General features: G+C 38.2%; 1 protein-coding gene across 7 annotated transcripts in view; it reads left to right on the forward strand.

Annotated features, from left to right (window-relative positions):
* cdin1 (CDAN1 interacting nuclease 1) overlaps positions 1 to 21,470 on the forward strand; it is a 109,035-nt gene that overhangs the window by 49,616 nt on the left and 37,949 nt on the right. For 6 of the 7 annotated variants that reach the window (XM_082143600.1, XM_082143596.1, XM_082143597.1 and 3 more), the window contains 5 exons: positions 1,984 to 2,066; positions 2,870 to 2,919; positions 7,186 to 7,253; positions 10,051 to 10,116; positions 10,395 to 10,500. In XM_082143600.1, the coding sequence (XP_081999726.1) occupies positions 1,984 to 2,066; positions 2,870 to 2,919; positions 7,186 to 7,253; positions 10,051 to 10,116; positions 10,395 to 10,500 (373 nt within the window). The remainder of the gene's footprint in view (positions 1 to 1,983; positions 2,067 to 2,869; positions 2,920 to 7,185; positions 7,254 to 10,050; positions 10,117 to 10,394; positions 10,501 to 21,470) is intronic. The other variant, XM_082143599.1, reaches the window with a different exon arrangement.

A 21,470-nucleotide genomic window follows, 5' to 3' on the forward strand; every position in this document is an offset into this window, starting at 1 on the left:
GCGGTTAATAGACATGCATGCGTGTTGTGTGCCGCCATACACCGATGGCAGAGCTCATTTCTTTAGGTGCCATCGCATTAGCAAATTTACAGTCAATTCACATCCAGTGTCAATAAAATAGAAATGTGTGAAGCACTGCTCACATAGAAGTCACTTTAAACCATCAGCTTTCATCCGAACCATCAGAACTCCCGGTCGTGAGTGTTCCTGACCGGATTTCAACTGCAGAATTTCACAGAGCAACAGTAAATGTGACCACAACTTTAGGGATAAGATCCATTGGGTTGGAGTCTTGATCTTGGGGTTTCAATATCAAGTAGGTCTATACTACTTCGCACTAGTTTACTACTACTTTTACCATTGCACATGTAATCTGAGAAAACAACTACTAGAATACACTCTGAAAAACAAAGGCTCTTTAGATGGGATGGAGTGTTTGTAGAAGCTGTCTGAAATGAGACACTTCACCTTTAAATATGGCTTTAAACATTCTTAAAATGAAGGTTCCTTATTGACATTTTTGGTTCCATGAAGATCCCTTACTTTTCATTGAATAAAAGTTTTTTTAAAGAACTGTTTACTAAAAAACCAAAACCAAAACGGGTTCTTCTATGGCATCTTTGGTCTTGTTTTAAAGAAGACACTCAGCAGGTTATTGCTGAAGTGAAAGCTTCAAAAAATGAAAGTATGAAAAAACTATGGAAGTTTAAATTTACAGTAAATCAAATATACTGTACTTAATATTTTTATTTTATATAAAATATATATGTTACAAAATATATATATATATATATTTTACTTTAAAATTACTATAAAATCAAAGCCATATGTCTAACCAAGTTGTGTTCCAAATTTGAAGTTGATATCACAAAAATTGAAGTTGCCATGAGATTTTGTTTAGGCGTAATACAAATACAGCCACCGGGTGACATACATTCCCTTGAATTTTATTTTATGCATTCTGCCGTAACAAATGAATACATTTGTCCAAATATCACTTCTGTCACAAAATATGGAACCTTGAGGCTCAGACCTTTCAGACAGCGTGTTTTGTCAAGATTAGAAAAGGTTTTGATCATAAATTATGAAACATGACGACTCCCAATAGGGGAGGAGCCTGATAAAATAATTTAGAGTTCTGTTTCTATGGTAACGCAATGTCCAATTTAAAAATGGTTTTCACAGGATGAATTCTGATTTCGGGAGCTTTCGAATGGTTCCTAATTTATGATAATTACTAAAATAGTATATAATATTACATTTTAGAGGATAATATACATATGACAAAGGCCAGAACTAGATTTTTTTTGAGGTGCACTCTTGTCATAAATTAATCTATTACTGTTCCTACGTAATTAGTAACAAAAAGCAGTGGTCAAATATCTATTTAGGAGTCTTAGACCTTTCCAACGATATATAGTTTGTCATGATTAGATTAGGATTTGATTGTAATATAGTGCAGTAAACTGGCGTCCTGCTGGCGGGGGCGGTGAAGAATGGCCATGAAAACACTAAACGATGGCTTTATTGTGCACAAACCTTACATTATAATTAAATCAAATGAAATTCTACTTGATTATCACCCTTTGAAGTATCATTTATTTCACATCACCATCTGTCTGAGCCAAACAAGGCCTCATATTTCCCATCATGCACTGGCTAGTGTTTGATCCACTCAGTGTTACTCTCATGTGAATCTCTCTGGATACTCTCTTCAATCCATTACATCTGAATATGATTGTATGTTGGAGTAATAGGGGATTAATCGTGGGGCTTGTGGGCTGATTTATTATGTTAGTGCAGCATGAATGGAGTAAATGTTTCACCCTGCGTAACACAGCTCATCCACACCAAGCCCATAGTAATACTACAGGTGGAGGAGTTTAATAATGAGATGCGTCTTCATCGATTCCTCCTCAAACTCAGCTGAACTCTGACCTTTCATCTGGAAGTGTGTAACGCATGTGTTTCTGTCTCCATCAGCAGCGTCCAGACTCGTCCTCAACAACATGCTGCGCGAGCCACATCTGATCCCTGACCTGCTGTTAGCCAAGCACATCGAGCAGGTACTAGCACTCAACACACATCATCGGTTTCTCTGGTCCTGTCTTCTATTGAAGATGAACTAAGTTGCTCTTTATTAGTGTTGTCAAAAGTACAGATACTTCGGTACCAAGTCGATACTTAAAGTCCCACTGTAGTCAATAATTGTATCCCTTAAAACTCATCTTTGATCACCAAAATGACATATTTAAACGTTTTTTTTCCTTGTAAAAAGTCTTCATGCCTTAAAACATCTTGAATGTAACTCGACACCCTTGCCTCATTTAGTATTCGCGGTTCTATGAATATGCAAATGAGCCCCGCCTCCACTCACTCACTCAGCTCAGAGATCCACTGGTTGACGATCACACGTTGATCTGATTGGTTACAAGGTAGTTTGTGACGTCAGAAACACCAGCGATTTCAAAGCGTGTTTTGTCATGATAGTAGCCAATCACAGACATGGTTGTTGAGCATGTGATCGCAATGGCCAATCAGAGGCTTTTCAGTTAGTCAGAATCCTAACTTGAACATATCAAACTTCATAACAAGCACGAATGAGATTTAAAAGTTATGATTGTTGAGGAAGACTGTCTGCCAATAATGACTCTGTACACAATTAAATTATGAATTTTCTCTGTTATTCTTAAACTTCTTTATACTCGTTTTACCTGCTAAAGGTCGTTAGTTTGTGGTTTCGATTCTTAGTAAATTGTACAAACTCAGATGTTCTCGTGTGAATCCAGTGTGGTGTGTCGGCGCTGCAGTGCATGCTGGGAGTTTGTAATGGATGTTGAGGGGACTGTAATATTTCTTGTGTTTTCAGTGCACAGTAAACGACTGCTGTTATGGACCGCTGGTCGACTGCATCAAACAGTATCCTTCCCATAAAACTTTAAGCCTGGAATTGACGAGGAGCTGTTCACAGGGACGAGATGTGCCGAGCTTCACCTGACATAAAGCTCACGCTCAAGGTGTGTGTGTGATTTCCTCACGTATGCAGGATTATATTTTAGCACGTCCAGATTTTATCTTCATCACCGACCGTAAGGATGATGTAGTTTCATTCCTCACATTTATTTCACTTCCAGCAAATTTGACTGAATCCAGATGATTTCATTTTGTTGATCATTTACCATTTGGTTAATCAGATTTCATGACACTCAGGTCTGTAGTTCTCAGTGGATGTTGGAGAAATGAATGTTTCACAGACGTACTGTGTGATTTTAATCCCGTCCGAATCTGAGAAGTCAGTGATGTTTGGCTAACTCAACGATCGTCTGAGAAATATAGTCCCGTCTGATCTTACTGTGGTATTACCACGCTTTATTTACACTTTACCTAAAGGTGTCGTTGTTACACTGTACTGTAATTATTACAGGCTGTTTTCTGCTGTGTTTTGGCGGATCATTGGACTCGTCGACTACTAAATTTCTGCTTAAGCGTTAATGAAATTAGTTGTGGTGCAAAACACTTCCATCCATCCATCTTCTACCGCTTATCCGGGGCCGGGTCGCGGGGGCAGCAGTCTAAGCAGGGATGCCCAGACTTCCCTCTCCCTAGACACTTCCTCCAGCTCTTCCGGGGGGACACCGAGGCGTTCCCAGGCCAGCCGGGAGACATAGTCTCTCCAGCGTGTCCTAGGTCTTCCCCGGGGTCTCCTCCCGGTGGGACATGCCCGGAACACCTTCCCGGGAAGGCGTCCAGGAGGCATCCGGAAAAGATGCCCGAGCCACCTCAACTGACCCCTCTCGATGTGGAGGAGCAGCGGCTCTACTCTGAGCTCCTCCCGAGTGACCGAGCTTCTCACCCTATCTCTAAGGGATCGCCCAGCCACCCTACGGAGAAAGCTCATTTCGGCCGCTTGTATCCGGGATCTTGTCCTTTCGGTCATGACCCACAGCTCATGACCATAGGTGAGAGTAGGAACGTAGATTGACTGGTAAATCGAGAGCTTCGCCTTGCGGCTCAGCTCCTTCTTTACCACGACAGACCGGTACAGGGACCGCATTACTGCAGAAGCTGCACCGATCCGCCTGTCAATCTCCCGTTCCATCCTTCCCTCACTCGTGAACAAGACCCCAAGATACTTGAACTCCTCCACTTGAGGCAGGAACTCTCCACCAACCTGAAGCGAGCAAGCCACCCTTTTCCGACTGAGAACCATGGCCTCGGACTTGGAGGTGCTGATTTTCATCCCAGCCGCTTCACACTCGGCTGCAAACCGTCCCAGTGCATGCTGGAGGTCCTGGTCTGATGAGGCCAACACGACAACATCATCCGCGAAGAGCAGAGATGAAATCGTGTGGTCCCCAAACCCGACCCCCTCCGGCCCCTGGCTGCGCCTAGAAATTCTGTCCATAAAAATTATGAACAGAACCGGCGACAAAGGGCAGCCCTGCCGGAGTCCAACACGCACCGGGAACAAGTCTGACTTACTGCTGGCAATACGAACCAAGCTCCTGCTCCGGTCGTACAGGGACCGGATAGCCCTTAGCAAAGGGCCCCGGACCCCATACTCCCGGAGCACCCTCCACAGGCCACCGCGAGGGACACAGTCGAATGCCTTCTCCAAATCCACAAAGCACATGTAGATTGGTTGGGCAAACTCCCATGAGCCCTCCAGCACCCTGTAGAGGGTATAGAGCTGGTCCAGTGTTCCACGACCGGGACGAAAACCACACTGTTCCTCCTGAATCCGAGGTTCTACTATCGGCCGGATTCTCCTCTCCAGTACCCTGGCATAGACTTTCCCAGGGAGGCTGAGAAACACTTCCATTTAGTTGAAATAAAGCTGAAAGAAAATAAATATTAGTTGAAAAACTTTTAAATGATAATTAGAAATGTTGCCTTGGCAACTAAAAGTGAAATAAAAATAAATTAAACTTGAATATTTATCAAGTAAAATGACAAAATGACAAAAATTTAAATACTATACATTAAACTAAAATGTACATGACAACTTAAAATATAAGAGTATTTTTATTATAAGAAACTATTTTTAAATATCGAATTAAAATAAAAACATCAGACAGTTATTTTAAAATTAATAATAACACTTCTGTAAAGTTTTTCAATAAGATTTTTATTTAAAAATAAAATGAGAATTCATTAAAAGTCTTATGTGATGCATGCAACCGAAGCACATGACCTTCTGTTACACGCGCTTCTATAACACACTCTTCACTCTCTCTAATGAACACAGAGATGTCACTCCATCCAGTCAGTCAATCCTTACAATGCTCAGGACGTTCTGTAACAGACAGCGAGTGGAGGTTTGTGCACTTCTCAGACTTATCTGTGTGTGTGTGTGTGTGTGTGTGTGTAGTCAGGGGTGAAGGGTCACAGGGTTTGTCTGTCCGTGGTCACTCAACCCCATCCCCCCCCCCCCCCCCCCCCCCCAGCTCTTTCAGGCGTCAGCATTAACTCACTCTCTGCATCTGCGTGGGTTCATCGTATCGCCCACTGCACCGCCCCGTCACACACACGACACACACACACCCATCAAACCATGAACACGTTTCAGTTTTATCAGTTTATTGTCTGATGTTTTGGCTGCATGTGTTTTACACAAGTAAGTAACTATTTTCTCTGCATCAGAAACAGAAAACATATTCTAGAGCTTAGAGATGTTTCTGAGGTGGAAGAAGGCTGTTTTTGTAACATGAAATATGATTATTGAAAGACAAGTTGTTGTCTATTATAACACCCAGGTCTTAAACTGTAGAGGATGAAGATACAGAACATCCTTCCAAATGATATATATTACTTCTGGTCCAATAAGTAATACCTCAGTCTTATCTGAATTTAATAGAAGAAAATTACTGGTCATCCAATTTTTTATATCTTTAATACACTCTGTCAACTTAGATTATTTAGATAATTCATCTGGTCGTGATGAATTATATTACTGAGTATCATCAGCATTACAGTGGAAACTAATTCCATGTTTTCTTATAATATTACCAAGTGGCAGCATATATATTGAGAATAGCAGAGGGCCGAACACAGAGCCTTGAGGCACTCCTTAATTAACTGATGTATCTTAGATATTTCCCTGTTTAAATAGACAAAATGATAACCGTCTGATAGATACAATCTAAACCAGCTTAATGCCTGTCCATGGATACCAGTGTAATTTTGTAGTCGATCTAAGAGTATTTTATGATCTATAGTGTTGAACGCAGCACTATAGCCTTGAGGCACTCCTTAATTAACTGATGTATCTTAGATATTTCCCTGTTTAAATAGACAAAATGATAACCGTCTGATAGATACAATCTAAACCAGCTTAATGCCTGTCCATGGATACCAGTGTAATTTTGTAGTCGATCTAAGAGTATTTTATGATCTATAGTGTTGAACGCAGCACTAAGATCGAGTAAAACTAGTATTGAGATACAGCCTTGGTCAGAAGCTAGAAGTAAGTTGTTTGTAATTTTAACGAGCTCAATGTAAGTGCATTGTTTGTGATGCGGACATGAAAGATTCCTCAAATCATGCGTGTTGTTCAGGAGAGTTCTGCTACTTAATAAAAGTGATCAGGCGTATAATTTTCACCTGCTGGAATAGAAAACAAGTAAAAAAAAAATAAAAAAAAATCCCACAGATGTTAATTGAAGGACTCGGAACCCGAGACACATCTACAGACCAGAAGATCACTGAGACACTTTTCCTCACCAGACAGGAAGAAAACGCCTAGCAACCACTCATAATACCATAGTAACCACCCTAGCAACACCCTGTCAACCACTCAGAACAGCCTAGAGACCCTTCAGAACACCTTAGCAACACCTTGCCATTGTGACGTTGAGCTTTGTGCAGACAGATCTGTGTCGTGACCGTGTTTATGATCCTTAGGTCAGAGAGGTTTGTCTCACTCTTCATATTACAACAAAACACACATTTTTCTGCTGTTACCACAGCAACCCCGCTCAGCTGTCTACGTGTTTCCATGGCAACCGGGCACAGGTAACATTTAGAAAGGGGCTTGTAAAAGTTGACCGTACAAATTTTCACTGCAGTTTCCATGAGAAATGAGGAGAGAGCACACAAATTAAAGCGCACAACTGTTTCTGATTTCCTTAAATGAGGGGTTTTGTGAAGTTTGTTTGCAGTACGTCCTTAACCATGTTCTCACAGTGCCATCGGTCTGGAACATGAAGATATTCTACGAGACAAGCTCAGAGAGAGAAACCTGTCGTTTCTAGGTAAGCCTCTACTGAGTTTAATTTAGACTGCATCTGCTTCCCTGTGTACACTTTTGCTTGCTTGTTTGTTTGTTTGTTTTTATTTAAGGGGTCCTACTATGCCCTTTTAGGAAGTCTTGTTTTGTTTTTGGGGTGTACTAGAACATGTTTTCATGTTTGATTGTTCAAAAGACACATTATTTTTACATATTTTACATGATTACAGCTCCTCTCTCCCCAGTCTGGTTGAACGCGTCATTTTCGATGAAGCTCCTCCCTCCGAAATACGAAATGCTGTGATTGGTTAGCTGGCCCAGTGTGTCTTATAGATATGATGTTATCCACCATTTAATCATATTTGTTGGAAAACTATTGTCATACAAACAGTAATCGATCACAAAGCCATGGTTAATTCCCCTTAAGGGGCGATGAGCAGTCTCACAAAAGCGCCAGTAAACACTACATCAATACTGTAATGTTAGTTAGCAAGCTAGCGGAGGCTAGCTCATCTACATCATAGCTATCACCAGCGATTTCAAAGCGTGTTTTTGAGACTGTCTTTGGTTCACTGCAGTTTTAAGGAGAAAATACTCAGCAATGGTGTCGACTTATGAATTTACACATGGTTTGTCTTAAAGCATATTAAACACACCACATAAACACATAAACAACATTAAAAGCTGGATTTCCACCACTTTAAAGAAGTGCAGCAGTACATGATTAATATACTGTACCCCTAGTATACTTGAATGATGCGTTGGTGTCACGTGTTTCTTGAGGAAGGATTCAGGTGTGACCCGTTCTGACCCGTCCGAGGGTGTTTGGGCTCGTGGGTCACATGGCCTGATGAATGGATTCTGAAACAGCTCATTAATTCTCATCAAAGGTGATGTACGAAGATGATCTTCACACTGTGACCATGTGGACAGACCCTCGCCCTCACGCCCTGTAGCGGTTCAGCTCGACTGGACACGGAATGACCGGCTCACTGTGATTTAATGGAGAAATCAGGTGTTTCACCAGGACTCAAGGACAATGGCTGAGGACACTGATACAACACACCCTCCATCACCATCCCAGACGTTTGTGCAGTGCCAGCAAACATTCCACAGATGAAGCGGCTTCTGTTGCTCTCCAGTCTTCAGATGACTTTGCTTTGTTTGCGGTGACCGAGGTCATGTGTGTGCCTTCACTGGGTTGTTGCTGCTGGCTTTGTAGGGAACTGTTTTAAAGGGGTAACATCATGAGGAAACCATTTAAGCAAAATAAATGTGACAATAATAATCAGCTATTTGACAAAATTGGCTACATTTGGTTTTTGACCATTGAAAGTGGGTAAAATTCAACAAATTGAAGATGGAGTCTCATTGGGATGCCCGTATCTCTGGGACTGAGCCATATAGGGCCTTAAAAATGAAGATTCCAAAAGAAATGTTTAAAAAGAATTAGAATCTATAAGGATGTTAAGATATCTTTAATACTTTTAGAGTTACAGGCACGCAAACTTTGGAAAAGGAATATTTACGGCACTCAGACAGGTTTATTCTAGGCAATTGAGTTAATAGAAAAAAAACAAGATACATTTCTAGTTTCAAAATTTTTTGTTGTTCTGATATTCCTTTTTAAAAGAAAAGAGCATCATCTGTGTGCAAAATAACTCACATTTGGTTTTTGACCACTGAAAATCTGTTTAATTGACCATTTTACTCACGGAGCCGCATTGAGATCTCCATATCTCTGGGATTGAACCATATAGAGCCTTTAAAATGAAGATACCAAAAGAAAAGCTTATTAAGAATTAGAATCTTGAAGGATATTAATATACGTCTAATAATTCTTGAGTTACAGGCATGCAAACTTCAGGTAAAAAACACAAGTGCTTTTTGCCAGTTTTTAGGGAAGTGTTTTAAAGGGGTAACATCACGAGGAAACCATTTAATCAAAATAAATGTGGCAATAATAGCTTGATGTACTATGAAAGACCTGAATCACTCTTCCCAGTTCTAAAACACTGATTATTGAACTAACCCAAACCCTGATCGTCCACTGAATCTTCCACAGTATCCCGCGGGTTTAGCTTTAGCCGTTTCCTATTAATATGGTACGAAATCGACCGAAGTTCAACTAAATTAATAGCTTTTTTAACAGTGTACAGTGCTTAAAAATGAAAATTAATTCAGAATAGTGTGTAAATAGTGTTTGAAACGCAATCCTCTGTTTTATTTTCTGTTGATTTTTTGAAGTTTGTAAAAAAAAAATTTTTGGTATCTGTTGCTGAAATTGTAGCTTGACTAAATACAGTTTAAAAGCCAGATTTATGTGAATTTGCATTTTTAACTCTGGACACTAGCAGTAACACCTAACAATTTATTGTTTGTTAACATTAATGCATTAACTAAAATGAACTAAAGACAAGCAATAGATTCTTACAGCAAACCTTATTAACCTTTGTTGTTGATGTTTGTTTCAAATGTGCAAAATACATATGTTCATGTTAGTTCTCAGTGCATTAATGTTAACAGATGCAACTTTTGATCTTAGAAATGCATTAGTAAATGTTGAGATTAACATTAGCTAAAATTAATATATGCTGTAGAAGTTTTGTTTATTGTTAGTTGCTTTTATTTGTAGTGGGTAAAATCATGCAGTAAGCTATAAGTACAAATAATTTGCTTTATTTTTTACAGCAATGAACTCATTATCAGTGAATCAGATTTACTTGAATTGTGGGTAAAGTGGAGAGAGATTGTTCAGATCTGTTCAGTTCTGAGGGTCAGAGAGATGGAGCATTGAGTTTAAACATGTCTTTTCTGTACAGATGAGAACCAGCTCCGTGCCAAAGGCTACGACAAAACCCCCGACATCATCCTGGAGGTGCCGATCGGTGAGCTCTGCTTATGCTTTTCACCTGAGGACCATTTAAACCAGTACAGTGACCAGCATCTGGCTGATGTCGTTTACTGTCTGTTTAATTGGACTTTTGTTCACAGATGATCTCAGTTTTGCATGAAAATAATCTGACATTTGACTAAAAATGTCTTGTAGTTTGTGTTTGTTAGCCTGCTAATCGCTCTCTCTCTGTTTAAACACTGGTTATAGTAAAGTCTCCTTGTGAACGTGCTCTTGAGATCAGCCGGTTAGAGGTGTTGTGTTTCTCCACAGCTGTTGATGGTCACATCGTTCACTGGATTGAGAGCAAAGCTTCGTTTGGAGACGACCACAGCCATCACGCTTACCTGAACGAGCAGTTCTGGAGCTACTGCAACAGGTCACACACACGTTCACCTCGCACAGAACCCACACAGCATCAGGACATCGATACAACATACACACGATAAGTTTGTTCCGGCCGGTAAACACCTCTGAACTCCCATTGGTCAGTGGTGGTGATGATGTAACAGGTGGGTGTGGCTCTGGTCTGTGGTGATGATGTAACAGGTGGGTGTGGCTCTGGTCGGTGATGATGATGTAATAGGTGGGTGTGGCTCTGGTCGGTGATGATGATGATGTAACAGGTGGGTGTGGCTCTGGTCGGTGGTGATGATGTAATAGTTGGGTGTGGCTCTGGTCTATGATGATGATGTAATAGGTGGGTGTGGCTCTGGTCGGTGATGATGATGATGTAACAGGTGGGTGTGGCTCTGGTCGGTGGTGATGATGTAATAGGTGGGTGTGGTTCTGGTCTATGATGATGTAATAGGTGGGTGTGGCTCTGGTCGGTGATGATGATGATGATGTAACAGGTGGGTGTGGCTCTGAGGCTCCGCCTTCTCTGAGGTGTAAATCTTCTCCGGTTCATTTCTTCTGTTCAGACGCGAGTAAAAACATGAACACACTGAGAGCCGCTTTATAGCAGAAACTGAAGCTGAAAGAGACACTGACACTGTTTGTCATGTTCAATACTGTAAAGCTGCTGCTTTAAAGCAATCTACTGTATAAAGTATGACTGTAGATCTGAATCTCAGATGTTTCAAACATATCCACATCACTATGATCAGATGCTTTCTGAACTGCTGTTTTCTCTGTTTATTCTGTTATTGAGAGGAAAGAGCAGCACATATTTACACATTCATGTGGACTGCGTCGGGATGTTCACTAACAGAGTTCACTTATATTCCACTCTTCTTTTCACCCCTAAGCGGAGAACGAGTAAGAGCTTCTAATATATCGAGTATAAGAGCTTTGAGTATGTCGGGGTCTAGAAGCTGAACTATCACTAAAATATTAAAAAGTAAAATATATAGGTTTTAAAAGAACCAGACGTCTGTCCATTAAATCAAAACTAAACTATCAAAGCCTTTACATTTTGCATAAATTTGATTACACTATTAAATGCAGAACTAATAATCTTGCTGTGCAAGATTATTAGTTCTGCATTTAATAGTGTAATCAAATTTATGCAAAATGTAAAGGCTTTGATAGTTTAGTTTTGATTAAATAGTGTAATCAAATTTATAATCAAATAAATGTTATTTAGAAATCGTATAGACACTTTTTAATACAGTTCTTTCTATCTTTTTCTTTAGTGTGCCAGTAAATGTTTTAGATTTCCAAACATGCAAATATTGTAATAATCCAATCATATTTTTGTTTTTTTCTGAGGGATTTCACAAATACCTGAACAGTTTTAATACATATTTAAACATACACTGGCCTGCTGTATCCAGAAGTCTCTTCTAGTAAGTACAAACCACACAGTGCTAGTAATACTCCTGAAGCGCTTGGGAAAGACGAATGAAATGTGCTTATAAATGAAAGAAAACATAAAACTACAACCTTCCTTTTGTCCGTCACGGCCTCTCATGAGAATCACTTTATTTATCTGATCTGATGCGATGCGCTTGAGCGGCTCCGTTGCAGTCTTCAGCATGATCCTCACGTGTGTGTGTGTGTGTGTGCAGACGTGACACGGCACATGCTGTCATGTCTGTGCGCTGCCTTGTCAGATAAACTTTGGCATGTCAAAAAAAAAAATGTCAGACCCTTCAGAGTCCACCTTTCAGAGCTGCTTGTAATTTTTAATTGACATTTACATTTGACATTTGCGCTGCTCTCGGAGCAGAGGAGCGCCCGTGTCCAGCTTCCTGTCGTCGTCTCTCTCTCAGCCAATCACAGGCTCTGGAGGACTGATCCCTCTACTCCATCCCCGCTGTTTATATGAGTTATATCAGGAAACAGTGAAAAGGTCAGCGAGTTTCCTTCACAGGGACCTTACCAACGTTTGCCGCCACGTTTTCAATTAGTGCAGCGCATCAGAGTGACACAACTCCTGATCTGGTTACTTTCAAGCGTTCTCATCATTTGCACCAAATGGCAGCGTTTGCTGGGACCGTTCATTAGGGCTGCACGATATATCGGGATACATCCGTTACTGTGATATGGCTTATGGCTGAGATTTAATGAAGTAAATATGAGCAGTTTCAGAGAGAAGCGCATCATTTACTCGCGTGATTCAGAACGGCTTGATTCATCTCAGCGTGTAGATGATCACACAGCGGCTTCAGTTTAGCTATTTGCCGGCAAACTGTTTAAATAAAAGCTTAATGGTATTGAAATATGGAAAGAAATGAAGACATGCATATTAGAATTGCAATTTTACAGTAAAATAAAGTGTATTGCATTACTATTTTGGGTTACACTTTATTTTAAGGTGTCATTGTTACAGTGTAATTATATATTTAAGTACTGAGTAAAGCAACTACATGTTCTTACTATAGGGTTAGGGTTTGGTTGAGGGTTAGTTGCATGTAATTATGCAAAATTTACTGTTATTACTATAGTAAGTACATGTAACACATGTAACAAGGACATTGTAAAATAAAGTGTTCCACTATTTTTGTTACAATACAGTAGTATTATTTAAATATTTTATTTAATATATAATATTAATCACAATAAAATCATAATTATTATTATGGTATAGCCTGTAAAAAGAGGTAAAATGGCAAGAATAAAAAACAAAAACAAAACCAAAACACTTGATGGTTTGAGTTGGTGCTTGTAAAGAGTAGAGTTAAGTATGAACACACAAGACTTTCTCAACTCTTCAGGACTAAAATAATTTTGCACTTTAAAAAAACAAAAAGTCATCATGGCAAAAAGTATATTTTCAGCTCTTTATAATTTTTCTATGCAGATTCACTCCCCGACAAAACCACCCCAATCATTGTAGAATGTGTCATTCTTCCCTAAAAAGAGCCATTCAACTCATCTTCCTGGATTTTTCCTGTATATTTCCCAAAACATATCACAAACAAACAAAATAGCGCAATGCCAATCCCCCCCCAATATCATGCAGCCTTATATGCTGCTTTCATGTGAATTATCATAAATACAAGTTTCCTGGTTGAAACTTGGACATGAAAGTCCTCTCAAGTCGTTTTTGCCACTGGGAAGCTCAGGGATAATTGTGTTGCCCAAGTTCCCGAGTTGTGCCGTAAACTCTTAAACTTTAGTTAAAGTAGTGCATATTTACATATACATACATGTATGTATCATCATTTGAGGAATATTGTATGTTTTAAACAGTTAAAATAGCCTGTATTTGACTATATTAGTGCAGTGAATGTTTATATGGTTGTCAAATATCATTTTGGCTTTACATTTATTCATTTAGCAGACGCTTTTATCCCAAGCGACGTACAAATGAGAGCAATAGAAGCAGTGAAACTAACAATAGGACAACAGTATGCACTTCCCAGTTTAGGTACGCAGTACTTTTATTTATTTTTATCACACACACGCTTTAATAAGGTTTTCCCAATAAATAGGCAATAATGAACCTCATGTCCTCCACGGTTCATGTTGTTTCCCACAACAAAGCACTCGAACGCCACGAGATCCTAATCACGACTGCAGAAGTGGGAAGTGGGAAATTTCCAATTGCAGAAGAAGCCAGCATTACTCTTAGAAGAAGAGCAACACATTCCTCCTTATATACAACCTTTCTGCCATAAAGGGTTCTTTAAAGTTAAGTCAAGAACCCTACAGTTCTATATAGATGAATAATGAACCTTGTTTTGTAAGAGTGTACTGTTAATTGTTCCTCGTTCTCCCTGAAAACAAATGGAAGTGAGAAATGCAGTGTTTTCACCAAACGACTTCAGAAGTGGGAAGTAGGAAATTTCCATAACATTTCTCCTTATATAAAACCTTTCTGGCATAGAGGCTCTTTTCCAGAACCTTAGAGTTCTAGAACCCCATTTCTTGTGTACTGTTAATTGTTCCTCGTTCTCCCTGAAAACAAATGGAAGTGAGAGACGCTGTGTGTTTCCACCAAACGACGACTAATTTCCTCTCTGAAAGTCTCAGCGACAGCATTCATCATGCGAACAGCAGTGTGTCCGAGGCGCGGCGCTCATAATAAACTCTGGCGGTGTGTAATGATGCTTCTCCTATAAAGAGAGGAGCAGTGGAGGAGGAGAGAAGGATCTCCTGCTAAAGACCCGTCGGCCTCTCCTTCCCATCAATCTTCCCCGGCTCCGGGACGGATCTGCGCATAATTGAGTTATCCATCTACTCGGATATAAGTTGCATTAAAAATTATTCAGCTGATAGTGAATATTAAGCACATAATAAGGCTTGTGTATGTTTTAGTTGAAGTGTGTGAGGTTAAATGTGTCGCGTAATGAAATGCGACTCTGGACTGACGCCTCCTTTAATGGACGACGGCTGGGAGTGACGGCGCTCCGGAGAAGACGATTACATCTGGCCTTTCATACGCAGTTTCACTTATATTGAAGAAATAGTTCACACACACACACATGATCGTTCTGCCGTCGTTTGCTCTCGTGACATTCCAACCGCGTTTGACTTTCTCTGTTCAGGCGAACACAAAGATGAAGTTTGAAGGATGTCCATGCTGCTCTTTTACAGTACTTTAAAAGTTCAATGAACTATTCAATAAAAAAAAAATAATCGGACTATTATATTATTTCATTACAGAGTTAAATTACACAATGTGATTTAATAAAAAAAAAAAAAATTATAATAATCAGACTTTTATATTATTTCATTACAGAGTTAAATTACACAATGTGTCAATGTTGAATCTGAACCAGTTATTGAGTTATGAGTTATGAGTACAGCTGAATGGTAAAAGACTGAAATCTCTGGAACTGTTCGTTTGTCAGATTATATGGTTCAATCCCAGAGATATGAGGATATCGAAGCAGCTCCATGTTCAATTTGTTGAATTTTACTCACTTCCAATGGTCAAAAACCAAATGAACACACTGTACACAACTGAAACTTACTGCATTTAAAGGGGAATGTCTGAAGAATAAATATTACTGAAACTAGAAATGTATCTCGTTTTAATAGAATTGCACACAACATCCCTCTCTGAGAGCCAGCATCCACTGCAATGGTCAAGTTGAGGCACATTCTCTTGCTCTCAAAAGGGTATTTATAAGAAACAAATTTTGAGCCAGTTTTAGTGATGTTTTAAAGAAAGGTTTTTGTTCATTTTTAACAGCTTCTGAAGCTCAAATACACAGTTTTGTAGCGTCATGTTACCACACTGACATCCCAATATCTCCAGGACAGAACCATATAAATGAAGATTTCAAAAGAAAAGTTTCATAGGAACAAGAATCTAAAATATTAAGATATCTTTAACACTTCTTGAGTTACAGACATGTAAACTTGTAAAAAAAAAAAAAAAAAAAAAAAAAAAATATATATATATATATATATATATGGCACATTTAGAGAAGGATGTTGTATGCAATTATTTTGATAGAGGGAATACAGGAAACATTTCTAGTTTCAGTATTATTTGTTCTTCAGACTTTCCTCTTTAAACACAATAAAATCAGCTTTTAGAAAAAATTGCTACATTTGGTTTTTGATCATTGAAAGTGGGTAAAATGTAACAGTTAGAACATGGAGCTGCATTGAGACCCCCGTATCTCTGGGACTGAGCCATATAGGGCCTTAAAAATGAATATTCCAAAAGAAAAGTTTAATAAGAATTAGAATATATAAGGATGTTAAGATACCTTTAATACTTTTAGAGTTGCAGGCACGCAAACTTTGGAAAAAGAACATTTATGGCACCCAGACATGTTTATTCTATGCAATTGTTTTGATTGAACAACAAATAATGTTGAAACTAGAAATGTATCTTGATTTTTTTTTTTAAATATATATATATATATATATATATATATATATATATATATATATATATATATATATATACAGAGTGACCCACATTTGATTTTTGACCACTGAAAATGTATTTAATTGACCATTTTACTCACGGAGCCGCATTGAGATCCTCATATCTCTGGGATTGAACAATATAGAGCCTTTAAAACGAAGATACCAAAAGAAAAGATTATTAATAATAAGAATCTAGAAGGATATTAAGATTTCTTGAGTTACAGGCATGCAAACTTGGGGCAAAAAACACAAGAAGTGCTGTATAATGAAATAGAGATGGCTCAAGTCAACAGATTTAGCTAATCTCTGTGCAAAAGTAAAATAATGATGCTGACATCTTTCCAAAGTCGTCATTACCACTGTAAGTTGGTTCCAAATCTCAGGGGAAATCTGTCATTTTAAGCCCCTCGACAAACTGTGGATTACTCCGTAAATATACATATTTGGTCTTTCTTCTTCATTTTTGTATTTCTTTCACCAGACAAAAAAAAAAAAAAAAAGATCAAAATCTAAATGTTCAAATGCAAAGACAAAAGAGATTTTCTAGTTGTGCACAAGCAATGCATTTATGAAAACACATTTGATCATGTTATAACATGTGCTTTCTGTAGCCCAAAGTTAGTCTAATGAGTTAAAATGTTATTAATGAATAGAGTTGATGGTCACATGTAAAATGAGCAGTTTCTGTTGGCCATTGATGTTAATTCAGTGCATCATTAATAGCAGTTAGTGTGTATTTGTGCTGGTGTATCGGAGCATGTTTGTACTGGTAATAGAGGCTGTAAAGGTTAGATCTGATAAAGCGCTGTCAGGAGTCGACACAGATGATGAATGGCCATATAAACCGCAGTATGGCTCATTTCTCCCTTCGGTCACACAGGGTTAATACTCTCAGTTTTGTCATATATATTCTGTGGCTTGACCTCTTGGAAATTGTTGACCCGATCATTTGTGTTATATTTTCTCCAAATCTTTTTTTTTTTTTTGTTGTTGTTGATGAGAATCGTTGGCAATAGCATTAGACTCGCAGTAATATCAGGCCCCCAGACGGGATCATTTATTTCACATTTATTTCAAAGAGCATGAGAGTAAACAGCCTGACAGACTTCATATACCTTGATCACATCCCGTTCATGTAGAATTTGAAAGATTTACTGAATTCTCTTTGAAGAATGAGATAAATATGATTCTCTCTGGTCAGTCGACATCTGACGGTTTATTCAAGATTTATACATTTTAATGTTTTACATTTTAAGATGGATTTGTTTTAATGTTTAATGATTAAAAATGCATGCATTTTAATGCTTTAAATTTAAAAGATTTACACATTTCAGTGCTTCGACTTCTCAGTTCTAGTGTTTCTGTGTAAAATCAGTGTCTTCGGTCTAGGGCTGAACGATATTCTGTTTTAACATCGACATCACGATGTGCGCATGAGCGGTAGTCACATCGCCGGGACATGCGATGTGAAGGGTAGTAGCACAGATGGTGTATACAAAAAGGAGGATGTTGACCAAAAAGAGGTACTTTGCCTGGAGTGTTATAAAGTTGTGGATGGTTGTCTTTTTAAAAAAGTATTTTGTCTTTTATTTTTCGTGTTCGCATTTGAGGAAAAAAAAATGTTACGTGACAGTTCTCCATTACAGACGCGACTGCTCTGAAAGCGGCACTAAAACTTTAAAACTTTCACAGAGACCTCAAACAGAAAGCACAAAGCCTGTCTTTAAAGCGAATTTCGTTCTGTATTAATTGTATCTTAATTTTAATCAGTGTTTCATTATCCAATTTCCTGGATTTAATAAATAAAAAGAAAATATAGCAGACAATAGATAATCACGACACGGAGGCGCCGGCGCCTGAACTGGAGCTTACGCTTAAGCTATCATCCATGAACCGAAACTAAGCGTATAAGGTTCATGGATGATATGAACGTGTGAGGCGTACTCGCCTAAAAAAAGAAATATATCTATTATCTACAGAAATCTCTACTTTTAAACAGAACCATTCAAAACAAAATAAAACGATGTAATCCGTATGAAATGTGCATTTCTCTCCGGCGCGTTCACTACTGCGAATATCGCGAGTCAGTATCGTCAACTTCATCTTTGCAGCCGACACAGAAAACACTTGTTTATTAATAAACAATTAAAATATCTCATTGCAATATTTTACATATTCATAATCATTACTTTTGCTGGTTCTCTGTGACAGCTTTTAGGTGCCGTTTACATGAACGCATCACTGCATCAGCACCGAAAACAGAGAGAGAGAGATTTAAGATTTTAAGATTAGAGAAATAAGATTTGTTTGACTTATTTTGAGGAATTATAGCCTAATGAACAAACAAACATCTGTTAAGAGCGCCGCCACGTTGGATTGCGTAGAACGTTCACCGAATTCTGACAGAAATATGTTCTAATTTTGGAATAAAATATTAAGTGACCTTTTTGTCACTTGTAATGAAGCTTGCTTATTAGTGAAATTATTAATATCATGGAATGGTAATTATTGACTTTAGCCTGGATTGATTGCTCACAATATATATCATTGGGAAAAAAATATTGCAATATCCAATATCGTGCAGCCCTACTTCGGTCTCATGCTTCCACTGTTAGTTCTGGCTGTTCATGTTGACATGAGTTTGTAGCTAATCTTGCTAGTCTGTGTGTTGTGGTTGTTTGGTTCAGTATTTTTAACATCTCACCTGGTTTATCTCGCACTTAAAACAATAATCATGCTTCTTTGCTGTCGAAACAGATTATTCTGACGTGTTTCTTCTACTTTTCTAGAGTAGCAGCAGAAGCTTTGCTATCTCTCACTTGATTCGTCCACATGCGTTTGCTCTTCTTTCATGCACATTGCGCAGGATCTTGTGACAGTTTAACTGTAAATGGCTCAGAAGAAGCAAAGTTAGGAAATCTTTCTGGGATTTGTGGACCCTGGCACATGACATTTAACACCGCAGCCCAGTGCAGCGAGAGCCGTCTGACACGCACCTCTGAATGCTAATGCCACATGACAAGATGCTTTCATGCTTTAAGGATTTCAATGCATATTTAGGGACATTGTTTAATGCGCTCCGCATGTAATCCGCACACTTCAGGTCCCCATCAGCCGTGGGATTTAGCTCCCGCTAAGCCTCCCATTTCATCTATTTATTTTCCAGGTTTGCTCCCGACGCATTAAACAAATTTGTCATTTCAAGTTGAGGTTAAGAATGATTTTGACACCAACACTCTGCTTAAAAAAGTGGAAATAAAACACTTCCAAGCTGGGGGAAGGCAGTGTGTGATGGAGCGGAGGTTAAGAGAGAAGAGAAGGAAAACTTTTCAAAGCTAGAACTTTTCCATTTTACTTTGTTTTTCAACACGATTCATCATATTAGAGTGATATTATGAAGGACCATGTGACACTGAAGACTGGAGTCTTGATCTCACACACACACACACGTTATAAAATCATGGCAGAATAAAAAAATATACATTTATTACATTTTAAGATATTTTAATCACAAATGAAATTGCTGTATTGTCCTTCGGACGGTTAAACCGAATGACCTTTTGACACTTCAAAATCTTTAAAATACCTTTATATGTAGTAAAATATAATTAAAACCTTTTGGATTCAGTAAAAGAGATCAAGTTGTACTACCTTACATACTTTGGATGTTATATATTAGTTTTTTTATTATTATTATTATTATTAAGGCCTTTGGACAAAAAAAATGACCCATCACGTCATTGACCCATATATATATATATATTTATATTTATAAAATAAAATTAGTTCTGGGCAACATCCAAAATAAAAGCTTGTTTACATAATATATGTGTGTGTGTGTACTGATATGTGTATAATATTTTTTATATATATGTATAAATACACACACATGCATGTATATATTTAAGAAATTTTTTATTATTTATTTAATGTTATTAAATGTTGTTGTTATTATTATATGTAATATAAATTATGTATAAATATACAGTATATACATGCTAATATTTCTTAAATATTGTATATTGTAAATATTATGCATATGTGTGTGTATTTATATATACAAAATAATTATACACAGTACACACACATATATTATGAAAATAAACTTTTATTTTGGATGCGATTAATCGTTGCCCAGAACTAATAAGTGTGTGTGTGTGTGTGTGTGTGTGTGTGTGTATATATATATAATATGAAGGCCTGAGGTGTTGTATTTGATATTTGAGTCACTGTTAATAGTCACCGCTGCAGACGGTATCCTCAGATAATCTCCTCATGTCTTGATAGCTTTAATCCTTTATAACTGGGTCGTTTGTGTGTCTGGCCTTGATTATATATTAAAGCCTAATCAGAGATGTATTAGGATGGAAACTTTGACCTGTGATTTCCCTCATTAATTCTCAATGTTTGCAGTCATATAAGATATAAGCATTCCGTCTCTTTTGATGCAGCTGGCGGTGACCTTTGCTATGTTATAGGTTATAAAGGCAGGCCAGAGTACATCTGTGTGTCATCCTCCCGTCCACTTGAAGACTTCTCTAGATAAGAGGCTGGTTCTGCTGTTACACAAGGCCTTGATTAGCCGGCACTGAGTAACCCTGGTCCTGCAACACACAGGTCACGGGCTTGAGTCCCCGCCAATGCATACACTGGGCAAATATGTATTTTACATGCAATGCAAGTCATTTTGGATCATCATTTTCCATCCCAGTGTCATTGCAAACATGTGTGACTTTTTGTCATATTTGCAACTTTTGTTATAAGACACGCAAGTCGTCACAGTCGAATCAGACATGACATGCACAGAACAACGGCTTACATTTACATCTGTTTATCACACAAATCATATCACTTTTAAAAATAAAGGTTTCAAACAGGGTTTTTAAAGTAGTGCCATAGAATAACCATCTTTGGTTCCCCACATAACCTTTCAGTGATCAGTTCTTAGAAGAACCATTTAGTGTGAAGAACATTTATTATAATAATCTAAAGACTCTTTTTACACTATAAACTCCGTGGAACCAAAGATGCCAGTAAAGAACCTTGGTGAGTGACTTCAGATGATCTGGG

The sequence above is a fragment of the Leuciscus leuciscus genome (assembly GCF_965113295.1).
Source record: "Leuciscus leuciscus genome assembly, chromosome: 17".
Classification (NCBI taxonomy): Eukaryota; Metazoa; Chordata; class Actinopteri; order Cypriniformes; family Leuciscidae; genus Leuciscus; species Leuciscus leuciscus.